The sequence below is a fragment of the Sinohyriopsis cumingii genome, chromosome 1, assembly GCF_028554795.1.
Source record: "Sinohyriopsis cumingii isolate HCF-2022 chromosome 1, ASM2855479v2, whole genome shotgun sequence".
NCBI lineage: Eukaryota > Metazoa > Mollusca > Bivalvia > Unionida > Unionidae > Sinohyriopsis > Sinohyriopsis cumingii.
This window is the reverse complement of record NC_142961.1, coordinates 61,295,808-61,319,853: the sequence shown is the minus strand read 5'-3', so window position 1 is coordinate 61,319,853 and position 24,046 is coordinate 61,295,808. Positions and strand designations below refer to the sequence as shown.

Genomic DNA, 24,046 nt, shown 5'->3' with positions numbered 1-24,046 from the left:
CCCGTCGTACTATCTGTGATCCACCAAATCTAAATCCATGGAGTTGATACTGCAATCGTGTAAGTTCTCTACACCTCGGAAGCGGCTAAGTTCAAGGTTTTCGGCCCTTTGTGTTGCCGCTGCTCTGCGTAGCAGCAGAGGATCATCAATTCCCGTCTCACGGTGATTCAGAAATTTCAACATGAGATATTTTGTTGTCTTGCCAATCTGTAATAGTAAACAATTTCTTTTCCATGCAATGAGATTTGAATGCAGCGTTAATCTTTGGCCACAACTTGCAATAAACTATTTCTGGAGAAATTAGCAAAACAACATGGAATTCCATATTGTTATGCTCTTTCTGGAGAAATTGCAAGGTGGTTTCCTGCGCGTTTTCAGCTACCTCATTATTTCGTATTTGTTTTCAAATATTTATTTTATTAATTTATACTTCATGGTATAATATTTTAAAATATTTTGTATTTCAAATATATATTTAAAAAAATCCAAAATATATTTAATACAATATATTTAAATTTTTATTTATTTATTTATTTTTTAATGACTTGTTTACTCAGTTATATTTAACAATTAATCTTTTATTGTAATTGTCTTTGCATCAAGTGTGCTTCCAAATATGTTGCTGGGAAAGAAGGAATCTAAACATTTTGTTGAAGAATTTTCACAGAACTATTTTTTGAAAAAGTCACAGAGGAACATTTTTCTTGCAGCAGGGGCATATTTCACAGTAATTATTTTAATTTAGGCATGAAAAGGAAACTATGACAGTAGGAAAGGTGGTTAAGGATTAGTATTATCCATGGAGTCATATTTCACAGTTATGATGCCTTTTCTGTCTTTGTTGCATGCAATAACTGCTCAAAATAGTGTACTTTACACTAATTCAGGATGCTGTTTAAAGCACATAAGAGAAGTTATTTTGGTTAGCTTAGATCATATACAATTTCCGCAAGTACAATATCCAAAGAAATACCTTCTGTTTAAGTTCTAGAAGGACAGTGTTACTATTCACCCCATACAGCCATGTTTCACAGATATGAAGGTTTTATCTAACTTACTGCCTGCTTGCCATTTTCAGAATGAATTTAGTCCTTAAATGACTATTTTCTAGGTAGGAAATATTTTATAGAGAGTTGTTTCATGAATATATTGGTTGAAAGTTCTAAAAGAACTATTACTATCCCCCCACAGAGTTATATTTCACAATAATAAAGGTTATTCCAAGTTAATGAATGATTCTTGCATGACATCTTTTAAATTTAGTAATGAAAAGACTATTTTAAAGGTAGGGAAGGATTTAAAAGGAGCTGTTGCATAAAATGAATATTTGGAAGATATTAAAATGAATATTTGGAAGATATTAATTGTCTAAAGACACTGTTACTGTATATATTCACTTACAGTATGAATCCAGCTACAAACTGCAAAGATCCAGATCTGCTATCACATAATGCTCTAGAAGATCTGCGTCTGTGCAGTTTGTTAGGGGTAATCAGTAGAACAAGCAACATAGACCCTGATCTTTGTTGTTTGCAGTTTGACTTGGCTTATATGAGAGTATATATTGTACTATTGACCCACAAAGTCATATTTCAGTTATGGGGCTGTTTGTAAAGTTGTTGCATTATGTTCACATCCCATTTTTATCATTTAAGTTAGCAGCTAAAAGACATGTTACTATGTCCTTGTGTAGCCATGTCTGTTTGAAAATAATCTGATGTCTTAGCATTTAAACATACCAAGTAGTTGAAATAGATATTGTTGTTGCTGATATCTTCCTTACATGATTTGACAACCATTAGTTTAAGATCTTAATGGTAAATGTAGTAAAATGGTATGGACACGATTTCTACAACAGGTTACATCTGAGAAATATCTTTAACAAAATTTACAGTTGATTAAGAGCAAGTATTGTCATTTAATATGTGGTACAACTTGTTTATGATTTGAAGAATTTATTCATTTTCATAATCACAGTATAAATAACAAATGAATAACAAATATAAATATTAGGAACAAATTTTGTGTATGCAACTGTCTTGGATGATGACCTCAACCCCCAGCTAGTAGATGCCTTCCCAGTTTTTTTCTCCATTTTTATCAGCACCTTGAAGTGGATGAAGACATAAAAGCTGCTTTAATTATTTTATAAAACTTGAGAAGGTGTCCTAAATATCTACTTAATATATTAATATACATGCCAAGAAGTACAGTGAGTGATTTCTTTCTTACTGTCACACACACACACACACACACACACACACACAAAATCACATTGTTTTTTAATAGGCAATGGAAAGCCCATCACAATCCAAGCGAACAGCCTAACCCTAACAGGATTTTTTTTATATATCTGACACCATTTTAAAACAACATGAAATAATGTGTAATTCTGGGCAGCATGTAGCGAAAATACATCAACAAAGTGGCTCCATTAACTGTATTTAATTTATTTAATTCCATTCAGGCGCAATAAAAATGTTAGATATTATATTTTGCTTCATATCTGCTTTACTTCAGGAAACAGCAGAATGCAGATCAATAATTTTTGTACCAAGCAGATTAGGAAGCAACTCTCAGATGAAAATTCTGATGGCCATAACCTAGAAATAAAAAATATATCATTACGTTTAGAATTGTTAAAAGGAAAATGAGTGAAAGTCATGAAGTCCAGTTTGCCCATTATTAACAAGTTTGTTGACTTAATAATATGAGATAGCCACTATCTCATTATTATGCCTGGATGAGCCTTGTCATTGAAAATGACCTGCTTATACAAAAATTTTGTTACAGCAGGGCATGAACAAATCACTGGAGATCATTTACACTTTTAATAACTCTGTACTAACAACATTACACCAATAGGGGCATATATGTTTACCAAACACAATTTCAACTCATCTGCTGTCGTTGTTTAGGTGTGAATTACTATATCCATACTTACAATGTTTTCATTTAGAATCTTCATGCCTGCAGTAACCAGGGTTAGTCTGTTTCCCAGATGTGAGAACCTGCTGTCCAAATCTCTAATTCTCCATCGCTTGAGTTTTGACAAGAAAGTATACCCCACCTCCCCCAAAACAAAAGTATATATTTGCCTTTAACATTAGCAGAGGGCAGATGATAATAGAGCTATTTTTGTACACTATATACCTATACAGACACACTTATTTATCACTCAGGTATAACACAACTGTAACACATGATACAATCAGTAATTATCATGCATGCAGAAATATTCTGAACCAATGACAACAGGAAAACAGGCTTTGGCTGACTATAACTCTGGGTAGGGCTTTTATATTTTGTGCTTTATTTATGCTGCATGTGATGCACATGCCGATGCACTTCTGCACAACAGTTTTTACAGGTCTGAATTCCTACTGCTCAGCAACCTTGGTAACAATATATAGTAGACAACTTATCGAGTAAATGTACTTAAAAAATCTTTTTATAACAGGTAACTAAGATATTTAGTGAAATATTATAAGATAATTTAACATATTTGATAAATAAAATTGTCAGAATCTAAATTAACTAGAATAATAATAATAGATGAAGTAATAATAATAATAGCAAAACCAACATTGACAGCATATTTCACATGAAACTGTGATTAAAGTGGAAGAAAATATTTAACTTGTGCTTTCATTTTTATATCTTCTAGAAAGAACTGTTGCAGAAACTTAAAATGTCTTGAAATTCAAGTCGTATATAGTACATTTTTAACATTAGTCCTAGTCACCAATTTATTTGTCATTTATTATTCACACATTTGTCTCAACAAAAACGAATACAGTCTATCTCTGTCAACTTCTTCCATTGCAAACACACTTTGGGATCTGATGCAAAACATACAGCTCAGTCTATTTATATTGCTTCACAGAGACACGCAATTTTTCGAGAAAGAGCGTAATTAGTTCTGGTCCTAAATTGCTGCGTTATTCCAAGTTGTTGCCCAAATTATTGAATACGAGTTTGGTTCGCGGGCACGTCTATAGAGAAGTAGGCCGATAAATCGGCCCTTCACGGATGAATGGCTGAATTATAGGCCTAGTGGACATAGAACACAATTAATTTTACCATATGTTCTCTACATTTGTTTCTCAATAATGACCTTTCCACTGTGTGACAATCAATGCAAATCATATGTTAATCTAAAATACCTTCAAAGATGACTTCACAGTGAAGTTCTTGTCAAAGGTTGACCTGCTCTTTTTTGAGATGCTGGACTGTCAACGGAGCAGCATGTAAACAGAACACATATTTCACTTCCGGATCATCACCAAGGCCTTATTACTCACTTTGCACTGTCGCCCAATACACACAGACAACAACACCCTGAGCTCATATTATCAAAAATAAACAATTGCCTTTAAATCCCTACAAAAAAAAAGTATAAATAAAACTCCTCTATCACCACCAAAATCAGAGAGGAAAAAGTGTTCTAAAAGACTACATTCGTGGGTACTGAACTGGAAGTACTAATTGTGACCTGATTGCTAGTAGAGAAGTAGCCACAAATAACAACAACAAAAGCCCACCCCCTCTACCCCACCCACTCCCCAAAAATTATTAACAATAAGTAACTGTTAAAGGACTGACCACTTTATTCAGACATGGGCTGCAAAATGGGCGTGATTTTCCTTCCAACCAGACATTTAAAAAATATATTTCAAGATAAAGATTTTATTTCTTCAAATATTAAAGGGATATGCATTTTTCTACATATTAAGCCCATGTCATTTGTAAGCCATTTAATGTTTGGATATTTTTCTTTATTTTTTGTTTTGACATCTACTTAGTAACGGGAACAAGCTTTATTACATAGTATTCTATTCCATATCATTTTCGGTCCTTTTCGTATTGTTTCGATCATTTGGTTTTCCTAAATTTAGGCGCTGCGTACTAAACTTAGGAAACACATGCCACTTCCTGTGTCAATAACGTTAGGATGGGAGATCAAAACAATCTAGTTTATATTGGCAGTAATTATTTCCGACAAAGGTTAGTTCTTGCAACACTTAGTGGAAAATCTGTGAAGATAAAACAGATACGCTTTAGAGACGATAATCCAGGATTAAAAGGTAAATTATAAATTTAACGCAGTGTTACATGTTTTCGAGTAGAAGAACTCGATTACTGGATAGTCCTACAATGTTAAGACATCAACCCCAAAACATAAATATCAAGGTCTAGGTCTTACATTGTAGGAATAGATTACGGGGCTGCTCGGCACATAGTATAGTTTGTCCATTAAGTAACTCAGCCTACCCAGATCGGACCATATAGTCTGCCCATTAACTAACTCAGCCTGCCCAGGTCGGACCATAATGTACTCCGCCCGTTATACACTGGGTCCGCATAATGAAATCGGCCGGTATGCGGAGAACTCGCCCTATGGAGAAATCGCCCTGGAAGAACTCGCCCCAACGTATCTGGAGAAGTCACCCCAAAACTTGTCACACAGATAACCTTTTTATAACAGAATTAAATCATCTTTTACGTGATTCATATTTAGATTTAAATATATACGCGATCACAAAAGAGATATTAACTGGTAATCATAAAAAGCATTATCATAGTAATATTATAAGGACGAAATTAAGTCTTTATATAATCTAAAGAATGATGCTAGTGTAGTGATTAAAAAGGATGATAAGTCAAACACTTATTATTATGAATCAAGATGATTATGTTAAAGAAGTTGAACGTCAATTAAATGATGAAAAATACTACAAACATATTATGGAAGACCCATCAATAGAAATTAAATAAAAAATTTAAACATGCATTAATGAGACCGCTAAAAATAATTCCGTATATGAGGAATTTGATGCTTTCCCTCTTAACATGCGTACACCTAGCAGCAGAGAGACTGGGCCCACCAACTTTTTCGTCCAACGGGACCATCTATCAAAAACTCTTCTGATAGAAGGTCTTATTTCACAAAATAAACCCTTCTAGCCAGAAACTATGATGACTAAATCCTCTTTTCTGGCTAACGGGGTTATTTCGACAGCGATAACTCGCTATAAAAAATAGTTTCTTCACGGGGGGCACGACGACGACGTTGGTGGCGTAGTCTCTCTGCTGCTAATCATTTTAGGATTTTTAGTTAAAAAATGTATCTAACCCAACTCGATATCGTGTCCGAGGATCATGTAAATTTATTGTCACAAACCCGTGTGGTTTTCGTTGAGCATGACTAAAGAAATTTCTGAATTTATTGAGGTCCATGTCACCACTGCACCAAGTCTGATGAATATTTCTCAGCGTGTGTGCGTCAACTCCGTTAAACACTGCAAGAACGTTACAATTATCTCTGATCACTTTTGGAATTTGTGTATACCGTTGAGTCACATAAATGACATCATTGTTTTTATGACGCCCACGGGAAAATATTCTCGCAGGGTTTGTTTGTTTATCCAGCATGACATCATCGTACACTACTAGGTTGTTAATTGATCCATCGATGTCATCAATGCCGGGTGCATCATTTATGTCAGTTATGAATTCAACTACGTTTTCGTCGGTCTCACTGATTGTTTTTGCACTCTCATTAAAATCTTTTAGCACTTGATAACATCGCTGATCGTCCACAGACGGTGCTATCAAATATAATTTATCCCACTTCATCCACTTCATTATTAAATTAAGTAACAACTGTGTCTTACCCGACCCAGATGGGCCTATGATAATCATTCGAACAGAATTTGGTAGCACTGAGTTATGCTTGATTGGCTCTCGTCGCTTTGTCGCGGAAAAGTCAGTGATTTCCATTAGATATATCATAAAATAATATGAATTTATATTGTGTGAAATGCCGAGCACGTACCCCAACTACGGATACAACAACAATTACAACGAAAAATAATCGACAAGCGCTCACGGGTAAGTGTGAACGATGTGGCACAAAAAAATTTAGATTTATTAAAAATAAAGCGGAGGTGATATCGCAGCCAAGTTAACAGCGCTGCCAGGAGCTCCGTGGGCTAAATACCCAGGAGAAAAACATCTTCCAGGATATAATTACTGTGGTCCAGGAACCCGACTTGATATCAGACTTGATGCTCAGGATCAACCCAAACCAGGTGAGTATCCGATAAACGCTATCGATGCAGCGTGCCATGCTCATGATGTAGCTTACCGAAGCAAGGATTTGCAACAGCGCCATCTCGTGGACGTGAAATTAATTCACGCGTTAAATGCCATCCCTGATAAATCTTTCAAAGAAAGGTTAGCATCCTGGTTGATAAAAACTGCAATGAAGGGTAAATTAGCGTTAGGTACTGGTATATAATGGAGTCGATTTATTATTCCCCAAGCGGATATTGGAGAGGTAATGCAGCATTTGATAAACTTGCCAGCACGGCATCAGTAACACGCGCGGTTGCCAAAAATTGGTTATCCCGACAGGCAATATGGCAAATTTATCTACCGCGCCCTAAACAAATTCACTTCGTGCATTTTGATGTTAGTGTACCAAATGAGGTTCATCAGGCTGATATATTACTTCTGCCACATGATACTATCCGAAGACGCACATACAAGTACGCGTTAACCATAGTTGATGTTGCCAGTAGATACAAAGATGCGGAACCGTTAACAACTAAAACAGCATCTGAGGTTGCTTCTGCGTTTGAAAGAATTTATCGGCGAGGACCTCTGCGATGGCCACATCTGCTACAAGTTGATCCTGGCAAAGAATTTCAAGGTGCAGTATCATCGTTGATGAAACAACATAACGTCACCATACGACGAGGACACACTGAAATTCATCGTGATCAGGCAATTGTTGAGCGATTCAATCGAACACTTGCTGAGCGGTTATTTGGATATCAATACGGGAAGGAATTCATTCAGGATACGAGATCGCGCGAATGGGTTGCAAGATTACCAAGCGTGATAGCTGCGCTAAATAATGAAATTACCCGAACCACCAACATGAAACCTTCCATCGCGATCACGAAAAAAAATATACCACTACAACGAAAGAAAGAAAAACAGCAAATACTGGGTAATGTTACTGTAAGATATTTATATGAACCAGGTGAACTTGAAGGTGGTAAACGAAGAGCGACTGATCCCATTTGGAGTGTTACCACACATAAGATATCCACCGTGACAAGATCCACTGGGAGAAACGCAAGCGTTTCCAGACCAGCAATCTACAGGTTGGATTCAGCTGCTCCTCAACGTGGATTCACCCGTGAGCAACTTCAGGTAATTCCCGAGGACACACAATTGCCGCAAAAATCACTGAAGTGACTTAACTAGCGCTGGCACCCTGACGTCGATTACACTCAAGACAGGTCAACATGACATTATCACGTGTATGACTGCGACTGTTATCTTTTCTGTCTACGGTAAATTGTCTTGAATTTTTATTCGAATACTGCCATAGCATTATACAATTACAGCTCGCGCAGTGATTATTCTGCTGTTGTTTCAGCGCAACAACGAAGTCAACATCAAGATCAAAATCTTGATTATTTTTTTTGTCACTCTGTTTGTAACCGGCGAGTTTTTTCTTATTACATCACCATCGGTGATGCTGTTGTTTTCATTGTTTGATTTAAAATCCGAAGGATTTTCCAAGACAATTCTTCGCAGTTGAGATATTCTTCTGACTCTGGACACCGCCAAGTAGACTAAGTTGGACCATTCGATTCGATCATCAATGATCCAGACAGTTGTATCAGAGATAGTCAGTCCTTGAGAACAATGAATTGTCATTGCGTATCCTAGCGTCCACGGGGATTTATTCATCGCTAGTGCATCCTCAACAGCATCGATGTCAACTAGCACAATATCATTCAATACTAAATTCTGTTTCTCTGTCCCTGACACAGTCAGGCGTCCTAGAATATCAACATCTATATTTTGTAACCGCCTATCAGTTGGTCTATAACATAACGGCGTTGGCAGCATTGGAAACTTTTCTTGTTGCAACCGAAATAGCTGCTGTTGAAGTGTGTCTCTGACTATCTTTCTACTTGCCACTATCAAATCGTCTGGTTTCCACACGTGTAAAAAGTCACTCATCGAAGTTTCAGGAATCATCTCGCGCATGATTTCACATTGAATTTTATTCGGTTGTAGCCTGATTAGTGTTTTAAATTCTTTCAGCGTTGCATCAAGTGCTCGGTAATCATCAGACACTTCTTCGTGATAATCAACAAAATTCCTCAGCCAATCATGCGGAGATGCGCCGACAAACGGAGGTGGTTGACCGTGATCTCCGCACATAACGACTGCAGTATTTTTCGTTAACAGACAATCAAGAAATGTTTTTAACGTTTCCAGCGGTACCGTACATATCTCATCCCAAATTATTATATCATTGATATATTTTGTGCCCATTCGATCTGGCGTCCACGTACCGCCGCTGTATTTGAAAAAGCTGTGATAGGTACAAGAATTGACTCCTCGCTGTTTCATCTCTCTGGCAAGTCTGTGTGTAGGTGTTAGCACAATCATATCTGAATTCCGAAATAATTCAATCGCTCGAGTTGTTTTACCAGACCCGCCCGGCCCGTTCAAATAAACAGTTTTATGTCTGGTGATTGGATCATCCACAGACGGTGCGGAAGATATTTCTGGCATTGTTGATTTATAATAATCGTCCTCGATTGCAACATCAGCGGATTCACAATACTCGTGTAACATCTCGGCTTTTATTCTCCACGAACCCCATTCATCTCCGCCGCAGAATTTCATTATATCGGTCAGTGATTCTGAATATTTCTTGTCGATGTAAAATGAATCCGTGGCAACTCTGACTGCCATACCAGTATGGTATGGATCAGGAAATCGATTTACCATTGATAACAAATTTATAGAAACATAAGCCAGCATTGAAGATCTCAAATGTGTGTACTGAGGCGATTCTCCGTCGATATAACTTACAATTGTGCCCAACTTTTTCCCGTCGGACAAGAACACATCCTCCCTGTTACAAAATATGTCTCTGGCAACCGCGTTGGCGATTATAAAATCCAATTCAGCTTCATCGATAATCAACCGCGAGTGATGCATTTTATGATCAAATGCTGCACCCTGAGTAAATTTACCGATTATTCTTTGTCCAAGATCTTTCGCTGTGATTTCACTGTTTTTGAGTTTGATCTTGAGAATTTTAGGAGCCTCACTGACAATGACATCCATTGGGGTATTTGGACACTCTCGTGCATACTCGCCGATAACTTCATCGAGAGTTACACGTTCTGGTGTTGGTAACCAAACTGATGTCTGCGGTCGATAACATATGATTGCTTCGCTGACAGTCAACGATACCAGTATGCCGCTGTCAAGCATGTATCGCAATAACACTATTGGTACCCAGCGCTTTTCGACGAAGTGTCTGCCAAACCAAACATAACAGCACGGATGATGTCCCGTGGCGAATTCAAACGAAGTCACACGAGCAAATCCTGTCAGGTCAGCGTCGGGTAAACTGCCGTTTATGGCGACTCGTGTCATCGAGTTCGTGGGGTGTCCAAACCGCGCAAAGTATTCGTGGCACTCGCCGTTTCCGAGAAAGCTTCCTGGGTAGCAGGCAATCATATCCACGGAAATCATATCCCGGTAGTCATACCGGGTATTCCACAACCCGCCATGACCATACTCGACACAACTTAACTGTATATCTGAAAGAAACTGACTTCGGGTTGGTCTCCACGAATTTCTTTCTCTGGCGGCGTGAGCGGCAACACTTGGAACTGTAAAACAATTAACCAATAACTGCTCATCGCTAGCATCTCTCATATACATTTTTGCGAGTTTTTTCATTTGTTGGTGCAACGATTCTGTTCTGTATAATTCTCCGTTGGGTCTCACAAATTGATCATACTCGGAATCTTCGGAGCTCCTAAATAACCACACCGACACAGGGTCGGTTTTACTCAGCGCGTAAATAACCTCGTATATGTTTCCACAATAAAACTTGACAACACGGTCTCGTGGAAATATTGTAACCGCATCAGTCCACGCGTGCGAATTATGATCAATAATTTCAATCGGTGTTCCTGACTTTTTATAATGCTTCGAACTGTATAATATTTCCCCGGTTAGTGTTTTTACTGTTATTGAGTATTTTAATTTACTTGATAGCGCAGCAACATCATTTATTGTTGCCCCGGTATTCTTAACCGATTCACCCCAGGCTGTTATTTTTTCACGTCGCAGATCGGTTAAACCGTTTCCTCGTTTTGTGTTTTTAAAGTGTTCCATTACTCGCTCGGCTACACAATTCAGCGTAGAAACGCTTGCGTTTCCAAATCGCATCGGAGCGAGTTTATCAATTTTTGGTTTTTTTACTGGGTATATTCCATAAATGACTGCGGTTACAGGATACGCTCGAGCGTAATATGGTATATCAATCCCGGTCAACATTCCTGGTTTACAATTGCTGCTTAACAGAGCGGTCTTTCCGTTAGCAAGAACAGGGTCGAGTTTGTCACGGATAATCCACGTATCGTCGTCGACGTTGACAATAAATTTTATTCTGAAAAAATATTTCTTGTCGCGTTGATGAAAATTAATATAATCAATAATTGTTTTTGCTCAGGCATCAGTCATTGTAGCATCAATGATGTCCTCGTCGCGGATAATTTTAAATGTCGACCATACATGAGATGCGCTGTCATCGCGGAATTTTTTTTACCCTCGTTGATAATATCAAACAGATCAGTTAGATGCCGTCGTCGTGGATCCGGGTTTAGCCTGTCAAGATAGAATCTCCCGGCGCCAACTGCGGTTAGCCTAGAAAACTCCTCCATTGTTATATTTAAGACAAATATTTAAATAAGAAAATATTATATACAAATGAACAACTGCAGATGGTTAAAAGTTGGATCTGTAACAGTCTGTGGTAAGCCCTGTAGGAAGGAATTCTGCAGTGAACATATACAGAGCATCAAACGAGGAAGCACAGAACCTATTCGTTGCCTGCGATGTGGCATTGGTGTCAGGGGTAAAACACAATTATGTGCGGGGTGTGGGGGGAAACGATACCGTGAACTCAAGCGATATTACAATAAAAAAAATAACGGAGACGCGCTAAAATCTGAAAGTGATTATATAACTAGGTTTTCAGACAAATTATAAATTAGACAAATACATTATTATATAAATGAGCCAAGAATTTGTCTCACATCCAACCATTAAAAATTATGAAGCATCTCGCGAGGGAATAGTGAGACACTGCAGATTGAAAAAGCCAGTTGGTGTTGTTAATAATGCTGGTTATCTCCAATTTGTTGCTGGAAGGAAACATTATTATAACCACAAGTTCGTGTTCGAGTGTTTCTGCGGAGAGATCAAAGACGGTCTTGTAATTGATCATATTGATGGACAGAAACTTAATAATAATTTATCTAATTTAAGAGCTGTAATGCAGAGTGAAAATTGTAGGGCTGGTAATACTGGTTGTTATAGTAAATACGCCAAGAAGGTTGTTTCCATAAACTTAAATACAAATGAAGAAATAATATTTCGCTCAATGACCTCAGCTGGCAAGTATTTTGGTATTTGTGTGGCTTCAGTAGGAAAAGTTGCAGAAAATATTACCAAATCCGCGTTGTCAAAAACATATAATAATCAGAAAATTATATTTCGTTATTGTTAGGTAATTTGCTGTAATCGAGAGAATTGTCCAACGGAGATAACTCTGCAGCAACTGCGTGAAAATCCGAAGGATTTTTCAAGTCAATGATATAATTATTTCCCCGTTGTTACTTGACTTTGTCAAGGATGACAGCGCGCTATAACACTTTACAGGTAACAGCAGACGGTTTTCTGCACAAGGAAGTAAATAACTTCCCTTGTTTTCCCCTTGACGCTATCAAGGTGACAGCGCAAGAATGACAAAGTACTTGATGAAATCAAAGCAAACGCGTATTCATCTTTTTTTTCACAGACAATATCGTTATTTTATTACACTTGTTCGGGTTTATGGCTCATCTATGGTTTCCACATGATTATTATTTAAGAAAATACGTTTTAAACAAATCACGCTGAGCTATTTCTGAACTTTCAAGTATCAGTCAGTTTATATACAATATCGTCCTAATACTATATTGGGGTTTCGAAACCCAACGAAGTTGCATACGTACTCCGTTATCGCCCCGTTTCGGGGTAACCTTTTACCCGGAAACAGGGTTGATTTCAGGGGGTAGTGTGCAACTTGTTGGACGTAGAATATAACCCCGCATTGTGTTTGTACCGTCCTAGGATAAGTTATGTGTTTGTGCCGTCTTAAGATAAGTTATATGTTTGTACCGTCCAAGATAAGTTATATATACAATTGTAAAATGCAACTGCTGTAAATAGCTTCTACTGCTGTAAATACAACTGCTGCTGTAAATAGCTTCTACTGTAAATACTATATGTTTGTGCCGTCCCTAGAATTAAGTTATGTGTTATGTGTTATCCCCATATGAGCCTTGCTAGCATATCAAATGGTAAGCTAGGAGGTTCACAAATGGGGAATGTCTCGTCGTTTCGCAAACACACCCTCTGGGCCTTCTAGACTTTTATTTGGCAGTTTAGGGGCTCAATCGGGGGTAAGTGTTTCCGCCCCCTCCTGAGTTTGGTAGGATGTCATAAGACACCCTAGAGACTCAAAGGAGATGTGATGTTTTTTTATTTCTTTAAATATTTATAAATATTTAAAGATTTAAAAATATATATAAATATGAATCAAGAAAATATCAATAATGTGATTGATGCTATTCAAAAATTAGAAAAACAAGGATTTAAAATATTACTAAATGTTGAAACTATTCTGTCAGATTTTGAATCATTATACGAAGCTAAGTGCGCAGGGCGTTATATTCTTCCTGCTCAATATCGATTCATAAAGATGATCCAAAATAATTTGTATAAATCGCTAGCCAGCGTAGCGGAGACACAAATAAATGAATTTGTTCCACTGTCACGTGCAATCGAAAAGATCAGGCTGGCACTGGCAGCTGAGTATGAAACTAAAAAAATAATTAACAATCGGGTCCGGAAATTAAAGCATTGCATGTCCCTTGACAGCGTCAAGGATGAAAATCCAGAGAATTTAGAAAGCAATGATAGCTTTGTCACCGATGACGAAGTCATTCACGAAGTCAGCGGGAAGTAAAAATACCTCACCTTGACTTCGTTAGATGCCTTGATAAAATCAAGGAAGTGAAATCGGGTACCTAGAAGTGAAATCGAAAGTAAAAAAAAAGTAATATTTTTTTTACTGTGTAATGCAACTGTCCGATTTCGTTGGTTTTCATAGCAAAACCTCTATCAAATCGAGGAAAATGGACAATTTCGCTGGTTTTTACTAGCAAATACCGTTATGAATCTGTGACTTTGGACTGTTTCTCTCAGGTTTTTACTAGCAAATACCCCATCAAATCCACGACGCTGGTCTGTTTTGTTAATTTTTACTAGCAAATACCGTTATGAAACCAGTGAAATGGAAGATTTCGTTGATTTTCATAGCAAAATACCGTTATGAAATCGGGAAAATGGTCAGTGGTGAAAAAATATATATAAAGTAAAATATTTTTAAAGAATTTTCACTGAAGTATCTTATCGAGATGATCCTGTGAAATGCACGAGTGAGCAGCATTGAGGATTTGGTCTGCATCACAAGTAATCATCGTGATATTGTTTTCGCGGAGTTGCTTCAGCTGAAAATCTGTCAGTAAAAAGTCATCATTGCCGTGTTTATCGATGATTATTTTAACAACGCCCGGGGAATGATTTCCGGTAAATATTTTTCGGATTTATTCTTCAAGTGCACGCTTGTCAACGATGGAACATTTCACGTGTTGATACATTTGCTATGTTATTCGCATTCATTTAATATAATTTATTGTGACAGTGCTGTCATTGATGATGATGCCGTTGGAAACGCTAGCGTTTCCCACAGTGCTATCATCGTCATCGTTGTCACTGTCAATAAAATCACTGTCAGTGGAAACACTTTGTGTTTCATCATCTTCATCACTGACAACAAAATCACTGTCAGAGACATCCTCGTCATCATCATACTGTTGGTAATTCGAAGATTTTTTGGACATTATTATGATATTATATTATTAATTGAAAGTCCTTGAAAAATACTTTGTATTTTTACGATGGAAATCGTTTCACGATGAAAGTCCTTAGGACGAAAATCCTTTAGGATGAAAGTCTTAAGACGGAAATCGTTTCACGATTTCACCAGCAGATTAATACTAACAGTCTCCCCACGCAGGTCCAACAGTCTATGTTGTTGGTCAGTGACTTTAAAATTTATCCTTGTCAGCGTCGGATTATGACACCGCAACGATACCGGATTGATTGGCTCCTGCACAATCAAAAATCCAGGCGGTTGTGTAGGAGTAAACGAATACAGTATAAACCCTTGCTGGGCTTGATTTGATATTGTTGTGTCTATGTTGTAACTGCCATCGATTACGTCACATACAAGATTGACCGCGACGACATCAGTGATTGCTACGATGCCCGGAGAAATATGCCGGCCATCGCTCGCTGTGGAATTATCATGTGCCAAGATAACGGGTTCTGGTAGTGTTCGTTTGTGCTGTGCAAGTATGTCATCGAAGTATTCATCGACGATATCAGTGACGAATTTTCGTAGGATGCCCGGGGAAATATATCCTGGTAATTTAAAATTCGGTAGTTCAGCTTCCGTCAGCGAGTACTTGCTCAGAAATTTTTGTTTATCGGGGGATGTGCTGGTGATTACCGCCTGAACCACGTGCTTGTTGATATACTCCATATCTGCGGCAAGTTGATTTAATATCTCAATTTGTTTAATAATTTCTTCGCGTGAACTTGTCATCGCGGCGATATGTTCTTGGAAGTGTTGCCGTAGATACACTCGGTGCGTTCCATGCGCGTCACTGATACCCTTCAGGTACTCAACGATGTCGTTCAGATTCATAACAACTCCAACACGCACCCATCCATCTTTGGGTTCAGGAGTAAAATTAAACACAATATCGACACCGCGCGCGACAGGAAAAATCTTACCCTGTAAATTATCCTTGCGGATCTCATCAAGACGTTCTCGGTGTAGCGGTGTAATTGTGTGATATGACTGCGCATCAGTCATGTAATCAGACTTTTCTGGTGCAGGTGGTATCGGTGGTGTCAGTGGTGGATTTCGAGGCCACCCTAGCACGGTTCTGATTGAACTGTTATAGATATCAACGGCGTAACCCGGCGTTGAGATTTCGATGATCGTGGACAGCGTTGGCTCATGTGCAGTGATTGATATTTTTGCTTCCTTTCCGGTGATACGTTTTATTTGACGCTGTATTTCTTTGTTGATTTCCTCTATCTGATAACTCCCAGTGGGTAACGCAATGACGTTCCAATCTGGGGTTCCATCAGCGTTATTCTGATATGAAAATACAAATGAGTTATTCGGCGATTGTCCGTGAAATGATGTCGACCTGATATTGGGCCAACTGTGATATACTCGTAATTGTGCCAACGCAATTTCGGTAACTGGAATTGCAGTTGGAAAATTAATGCTGAACTCTGGTTGCGTCGAGGACACTGATATCATTGTGGTCCTTGTCGGAGTTGTATTCGCGGCTATGTCGAGCAATGCTTGGCGCTGAATTATTTCCATCGTTATTGTTATTGTTGGTTTTCAAATGAAAACCGCTTGCGGTTTCTACCCCGCGCTCATAGTCGTTACATATACCGGACATCAGCGTGAATTCAGAATCTGATATGTTGTTGTCGTCTATGCTGGATGATATCAACGAGGACAATTTCGAGTAGGCGCTGTTGGCCGCGTTGGCTAGTTGCTGATACTCGTGTAATTTTGTTATCGCACACGAGGATATTTTTTTTGCGATGATGTTGGCGACTCCCGCAATTGTCGTTGAGGCCGAAATCGCGATGGGGATAGCGATTGCAGCAGTTACTGGTGTCAGCGCAGACAATAACACACCAGTGGATGCAACTACCGCGGATACCAAGTACACTGTTATGTCCAGCGCGGTCACACGGCGTTTGTATTTTTTTATTTTTGTTGCGCATCTGTCAGTGGTGTTTTTCAACGTTGATTGCCATTCGCGTACCTGATCATATCGATATTGTTGAGCATCTGGAAATGTTTCGGATTTCAACGTTGTCGTTGACATTATTTAAAATCGCTGGCGATTTTCAATTACACGGTAACCAATTGAGGCGTTTCTGCGATGAATTCCAAACACCACCAGTAGGATGTTGCAGTTAATTTCTTGTCTGCGGCTTCAAGTATAAATATTTCTTCGGTTCTGCTGTTTAGTATTATAGTTACAACCCCGGAATACTTATCGGTGGAATGTCTCCAGGGATATGTTGTGAAGATTTCAAATTTAGCGGCGGAAAACACAGACAACCTGTACACGCCAGTGACCGTTGCTGTGTATTTGATAGTATTATTTTGTCGGGACCATGTTGCGAATCCCGATGATACCGTGAATACGATGTTGGTGATATGCCCGGGAGTAACTGTAACGGGGACTTCAATCAAACTGGTTTTGTTAACGATCTCAGGAATTCCCGATACGATATCCTGCTGTGTTTGTTTGATCGTGTCAATGTTGGTTTTGATTTCAGAAAGCTTCATATCGACGACCAAAGGAGCCCCAAAGAACTTATCCACGGTCTCACCAGTTTTTTGATAGTTTCTTTGAAATCTTGCAAACGCGCCCACGTGAACATCATACTCTGCCCGCAACGTAGTTAGTTTACCTTTCGACAGTGTCTATGTATTGTTTGTTTGCGGCATCTTCGGGACTTTCCGGATTTTTTAGAACGGTTATTTTGTTGCCGTTCATGCTGAGTTCGCCTGTCATTGTATCACCGGTCTTTGCTACACGTTCCCCAGCGACTTTTCGTGCATCATCTCGCAGCATCGCAATTGATATCGACGAATCTCTGATTCTGCCGCTGTCAGTGAATACAACAATGTTGTCCGTGACAGCTCCAATAACCCTGCGAATTATGTCATTCCACTTAATGTTACTGGTTCTTAGTTTGCCGTGCCTGTCCTGAAAAATAACAACCTCATCTGGGTCTATCCCGGTCAGATTTAAAAGATCATCAATTTCATCTTTGGTCGCATACTTTGATAAATCGATATCTTTTTTTTCTTCCTTGGTTCTGCTTGATCTTCCGTAAATATCAACCATTATCTGTTATGGGGGTGTTTAAATTTGGAAATCATTGATGATTTTTCAACGTGTATTCATGCACGACTTTATGAGGAGGAATCGCTGGATGTTTTGTTATCGCGGCGAGAACATTCAAAACCTCTTGACCACATATCGGAGGATCGGTTAGTGTTTGTGTTGGTAACATTGACTGCCAAACTGGAATTGAAAATCCTTGGACGTACCTGAGAAATTCAACTGGCGGTGCTAGCCCGTACAAATCGAAATAGATAATTCCACGCGGATCGATCGCGTAAGCAACCCAATGAGTCCCAGGGCCTTCCTTGTTGTCAAGATTAATAATTCCTGTTTCTGTATTATTCGGTCGTGCTGGTAATTCATCTCGCATAAATACACCTTTGAAGGATTTTATGCGTAATTGTTTAGCAGCATTAAGTAAATCAAAATTACTCGCTGGAAGCTTCAATGCTGGAAGTGTTTTCAAAACCTTTTTGGGTACCATGACGCCGGAGTTCCCGGTAGTCTTAGACCCGCTCCGTATTGTTCCACTGGAAGTTTTAAACGATTGGGCTGAGGCATAGTTGTCTTTCGGGGGCGTCTTGTTGGTTTTTGTGTTCTTGTTTGTCTTTTTTTTAGACTTTCCTTGTGTAAAATTCCTTTTCCGGTTACTTTCTTTAGTGCCATTCCAGCAGCGGTTCCAACTGCTCCTAACGCGGCTGCCTTTGCCGCGGCGGCTGCTGCTGGTGCTAACGCGGCGGCAATTATTGGGAGAAATGGAAGTATTCCACCGGTCTTTTTGACCATATCTTTGACCGCGGCCGGAGAGAGATCAATTTGAACTCCAGTCGTGCCCTGCTTCGTGCTATTGAAATGTTTTAGCTGAGTTTTAGTCAGCGACAGTTTGTTTGGGCTGCCCGCTAGCTGATCGTGTTTTAACGTTATTGATGTCCCACATGTGCTCGCGTTTTTCGATTGTAATTTCTTCACCTGACCAGGAGTCAGTGACACATTAACGTAACTGTATGACATTTTATTTAATATGATGTTGATCTAATTGTTTACACGTGCTGCTAGCAATGTTACATATTTTCCACTGGAGCATCGATGACTCTCATTCGGCCGCCAACACTCTCAAGCAACATTGCCTTATCGGAGAGTATGACAGCGATTGCTCTAAAACCACCAGCGGGAAACTCACCAACTTTAGCCTTGAAGTGTATATCAACGACCGATTGTTTGGTTAGATCAAGATGTTCCAGCGAAAAGTAATAAATCGGATACAACGTTGTGAAATCCAACTGTGATATCTGCAAGCCGGTATCAATATTTTGATCACGTCCCATAAATGTCATCAGACGATGATACGCACGCGCAACTTGATTATTTTCAAAATCTATCACTATATCCTCGGATGGTTCTTGATGCCCGTTTATTCGCAGCGAAACTTCAGAGACAGCAGGTTTGTCAAATATCATATGCGAATGTGTTTGACTATTTACTCTTGCGTTAGCCTGGAGTGCCACGAAAATATGTCGTGGTGCTGACACCCCCTGCTGTGATGCTATGTGCCACGTGAATTGTCCATCACCGGCACCCTGAATGGAATCTGTAGATGTTGTCAGCCACGATATCAATGATTTACCACCTGTGTCCATGAAAGGGAGCAACCGTTGCTCTTCAGCTAATGATGGTGACATTACTGGCATCCACAAAGCAAGCTTGGATAATACTACCTTGCCGGCAGCGACACCAGCAGTATCCTCTCGCCAGATAGCGTCGTTGTCGTCACCCTTTCTAACAAGTACAACTGTATGCTTGGCTCCAAAAATAACCTTTCTGACATTTCTGCAGAACCCAAAGATGTGAGACAGCGGAATTGCACACGAAAATTTTCTACGATCACCTGATAGCATTAATTTACGCGTAGCAAAACCAAGATTGTAATCAGGACTAGGTCTTAATATTGGAAACGCAGCACCTGGTCTAGCTCCAAATTCAGCTGGCTGTGGGTCCGCAGCAGTGTCTCGTGCTGTTTGTACCGGAATAACAGATCTGTGTTCAGGATGATCAGCATTATCCTTAGCGAACATCATAGTCGGACCAGCCGATCTAGTGTAATCATCTGAGTATCGTGCTAATCCCACGATTGTCGTGGCAACATCAACGTTATCCTGAATCGTTTCAATTTCCCTTCCGTCGATGTTATATGAAGCACTTCTGAATAGTGCCATGATGCCGTTGTTGACAAGACCAACTCTGACACCAGCTCCATATGCTGTATTAGCGACAACATCTGTTACAACTTCACCCGTGACTTCAAGGAATGCTTCAGCGGGTAAGAAATATCTACTTGTATCATGTACTTGTAACTCAATTCGCCCCCGCTGATTGGCTGATCTTGCTTCGTAGGAATAATACTGATAATCACGCACAGATTCATCTTTAAGCGTTGGTGCATCCATATCGAATGCTGGATCTGATACTCGTTTGAACATTTTATATAAATTATCGAAGTCTAAAACGAAGACCACTTCCTGATATCAGACTCGTATTAATTTGTTCGGGTTGTTGAGTTACAAGAGATACGAGTTTTTGATTTGCGGCCTCATTTATTACTTTACTAACATCCGCGGGCATAAGTTCAGTACTCGGCAATTTTACTGGCGGTGGTTTAACCGGTTTTGGAGGTCTGCGGGTTAACCGTGACAATCTATCCTTGACTGACGTAAATACCCTACCGGCAAGATTACCAACAGCTCCAAGGGCTTTGTCCTTAACAACATCAACCGCTTTCATCGCCAACTGTTTCGCAATCGGTAACGCCTTAGGGGCCATTCTTGAAAACAAACCAGTAACAACATCACCGAGACCATCTCCGTAGGTTGCTCTGTAGACCGGTAATCGTGAGTTCACTACTCTAATTGGATTGGGTTGGGTGTTGTGTACGATCATGTTATTCAATTGCTGTTTCTCTAACTAAAATTATTAGTCGCTGTAGTAACCGTTTACGAGTTCATCAATGAGTTCACGATAGATACTGATATCCATGATGCCGCCATGAAATAGTCGCTGACAGATATCAGCGGCTTCATTAATTATTTCTGGCGAGTTATTCCCGGCACGTTTTCCTCCGATGAGAACCTCCAACCGAGATACGTCGTTGACAACACTATCAGGACAAGTAATGTGACCACACCCTAAACCTTTTCCTGATGTTTTTTTAGTTGGTGGTGTTTTTGATGTTGGTGAAGGGATGGAGGGTGTTTTTGATGTTGGTGAAGTTTTAGGAGGTGGTTTTAATGTTGGTAAAGTTCCAGGAGGAGGATCAATAAAACCCAATGTCACGAGAATATCTTCCTCTTCCTTGCTCCTCTCTTCAACAGATTTCTTAAGATAATCGTCAATACCCTTGCTAAAATTATACCATTTAGGATCGTCTTGTCTAGCCTGAGGAACACTATAATATCCACGAAATATACCCTTATACCATTCTTCACGACCTATTTTCTTCACATGCTCAGGTTTTAAAAATTTATCTCGCTTGGTAAAAAGCGTATAAGCTATTGGACCTAACGCATTTTCTGGCATTTTTCTTAAACCCTCAACAGCACCCGGTATAAATTTATTAACCAAATCAACTTTAGGCTTAGCAGCTGCTTCTGGAGCGGCTGCAATAGCTTCCTCCTCCTCCTTCTGGGGGGGGTATTGCCGCAGCGGGCGGAGGTCTTGCCGCAGCAGCGATACCAGCTGGAAGCGCTCGTAAAATTTCTTTTGTTTCCGTTAGTATTGGAAGAACAGCTCGCCTGGTAGTCAACACAGCTTTTTCAGTAGTTGTTGTAACGGGTTTAAATAATTCTTCTGCACCCTCCATAAATTCAACTCGTGATAACTGCCGTGCTTGTAATTTTTCTCTGACACTATCACGAACAGGAAGAAATTTTTTTATTGCTTCTAGTCGCTCTCGAGCTAATCTAGCAGAATGTGCTTCTCCAATGTTGGCCATTATTGTTAACTTAAATTTTTAATTCACAACAGAAATCCTAAAATGATTAGCAGCAGAGAGACTACGCCACCAACGTCGTCGTCATGCCCCCTGTGAAGAAACTATTTTTTATAGCGAGTTATCGCTGTCGAAATAACCCCGTTAGCCAGAAAAGAGGATTTAGTCATCATAGTTTCTGGCTAGAAGGGTTTATTTTGCGAAATAAGACCTTCTATCAGAAGAGTTTTTGATAGATGGTCCTGTTGGACGAAAAGTTGGTGGGCCCAGTCTCTCTGCTGCTCACCTCAATTCTACATATTACCCAAAACTCATAAAAATCCTAACCATAATTTACCTTTAAATTTTCCAGGACAACCCATTATATCAGGTTGTAATTCATATACTGAAAACCTATCCAAATTTATTGATAGTGTTTTACAACCTTTAATGAAATCACTTCCTTCATACATTAAAGATACAACTACTTTCATTAAAAAGTTGAAGTCTATTCCACAGCTATCTGATGATTTCAATCCTGGTATCATTAGATGTAACATCACTATATACCAACATTCTGCATGCAGATGGTATTGAAGTGTGTAAATATTTTCTTGATAACAATCCTAATCTATCTAGTGAAGATATTTGTAAAATAATAAAACTTATCTTGGAAAATAATTATTTTAAATTTAATAATATGAATTATAGACAAATAATGGGTACGTCAATGGGTATTAATATGGCTCCTTCATACTCTTCCCTTTCATGGGTAAATTAGAAAAGGATTTTCTTAAAAACGAAAAGTTTAATCCATCTCTTTGGTTCAGATTTTTAGATGACATATTTATGATCTGAAAGCATTCAGCTGAAGAACTGAAAATATTTATTGATCGCCTAAATAATTTTCACCTGACGATTAAATTTACTTATGCTGCATCTACTACACATGTTTCATTTTTAGATGTAAATGTAATAAAAATATTGATAACACTATCTCTACAAATATTCATATCAAGGAAACTAATACCCACCAATATGTGGAATATTCTTCATGTCATCCCATGTCATGTGAAAGCTGTATATCATATAGCCAATCAAAAAGATATTTATGCATTATTTCAGATGAATGTCAATTACAAAATTTGTTGACTAAATTACAAACATATTTACAAAATAGAAATTATCCTACCCAACATGAGGCTTTAAACACAGCAGAATGTAAAATAGAGAGACATGTAATTCCTTTCACAATACAATCTAATCCTTCACGACTGTAGTTTCCATATGAATTAGACTGTGCCTGGTGGTGGAATCTTCTTCAAGATCTTCCTAAGGCTAAAGTGTTTCAAGAGGATTCTTGGGGGCCCTGAGTGGTCCAAAGTGATCACCAGTACGGATCACTGCCATCTCACCTCTGTCTGCATGGGTTCAAGTCTCAGGCTTGGCCAACGTGGGTACATGAGAAAGCCTGCCAGTAGCTTTTTGTTGGTCGGTTGTTCTTCCCGGTGTTTTCCAGGGTTCTTCTCAACTAGTTATACTGGCTGCCATATATAATATCTTGTGCTGAAAAATGCCATTAAACCCTACAACAACAACAACAACAAGAGGATTCTCAATAGATGCTTACCCTTGGGTTTGGACATGTGGATTTTAAACTTAATCCATTTCTGGCACATGTAATTCTAACCTATGCATTGTCATGATGCACATTGTTTTAGGCTGGAATATTACCCATGATTCGCCTACAGGACACATGGTACTAGTTGTATGGAAAAAATGGAAACCAGTCTGGAAATGGGTGAACATAAAATAGACTATATATGGATTTGGCTGGCCAGGATTAGATAGTGAAGTTAACTTTTTTTGGAAAAGACTCTTTTGAGAGCTTATC

At 38.9% G+C, this 24,046-nt stretch overlaps 2 protein-coding genes across 2 annotated transcripts in view; one reads left to right on the top strand and one right to left on the bottom strand.

Moving 5' to 3' along the window:
* LOC149806961 (DNA excision repair protein ERCC-8-like) overlaps window positions 1-263 on the bottom strand; it is a 28,535-nt gene extending 28,272 nt beyond the window's left edge. The window contains exon 1 of the mRNA XM_089960156.1: window positions 11-263. Within this exon, the coding sequence (XP_089816282.1) occupies window positions 11-183 (173 nt within the window). The 5' untranslated portion in view covers window positions 184-263. The remainder of the gene's footprint in view (window positions 1-10) is intronic.
* Window positions 264-4,919: 4,656 nt separating this feature from the next.
* Window positions 4,920-24,046, top strand: part of LOC149806960 (RNA 3'-terminal phosphate cyclase-like protein) — a 42,369-nt gene continuing 23,242 nt past the window's right edge. Inside the window, exon 1 of the mRNA XM_089960154.1 lies at window positions 4,920-5,087. Coding sequence (XP_089816280.1) covers window positions 4,955-5,087 — 133 coding nt within the window. The 5' untranslated portion in view covers window positions 4,920-4,954. The remainder of the gene's footprint in view (window positions 5,088-24,046) is intronic.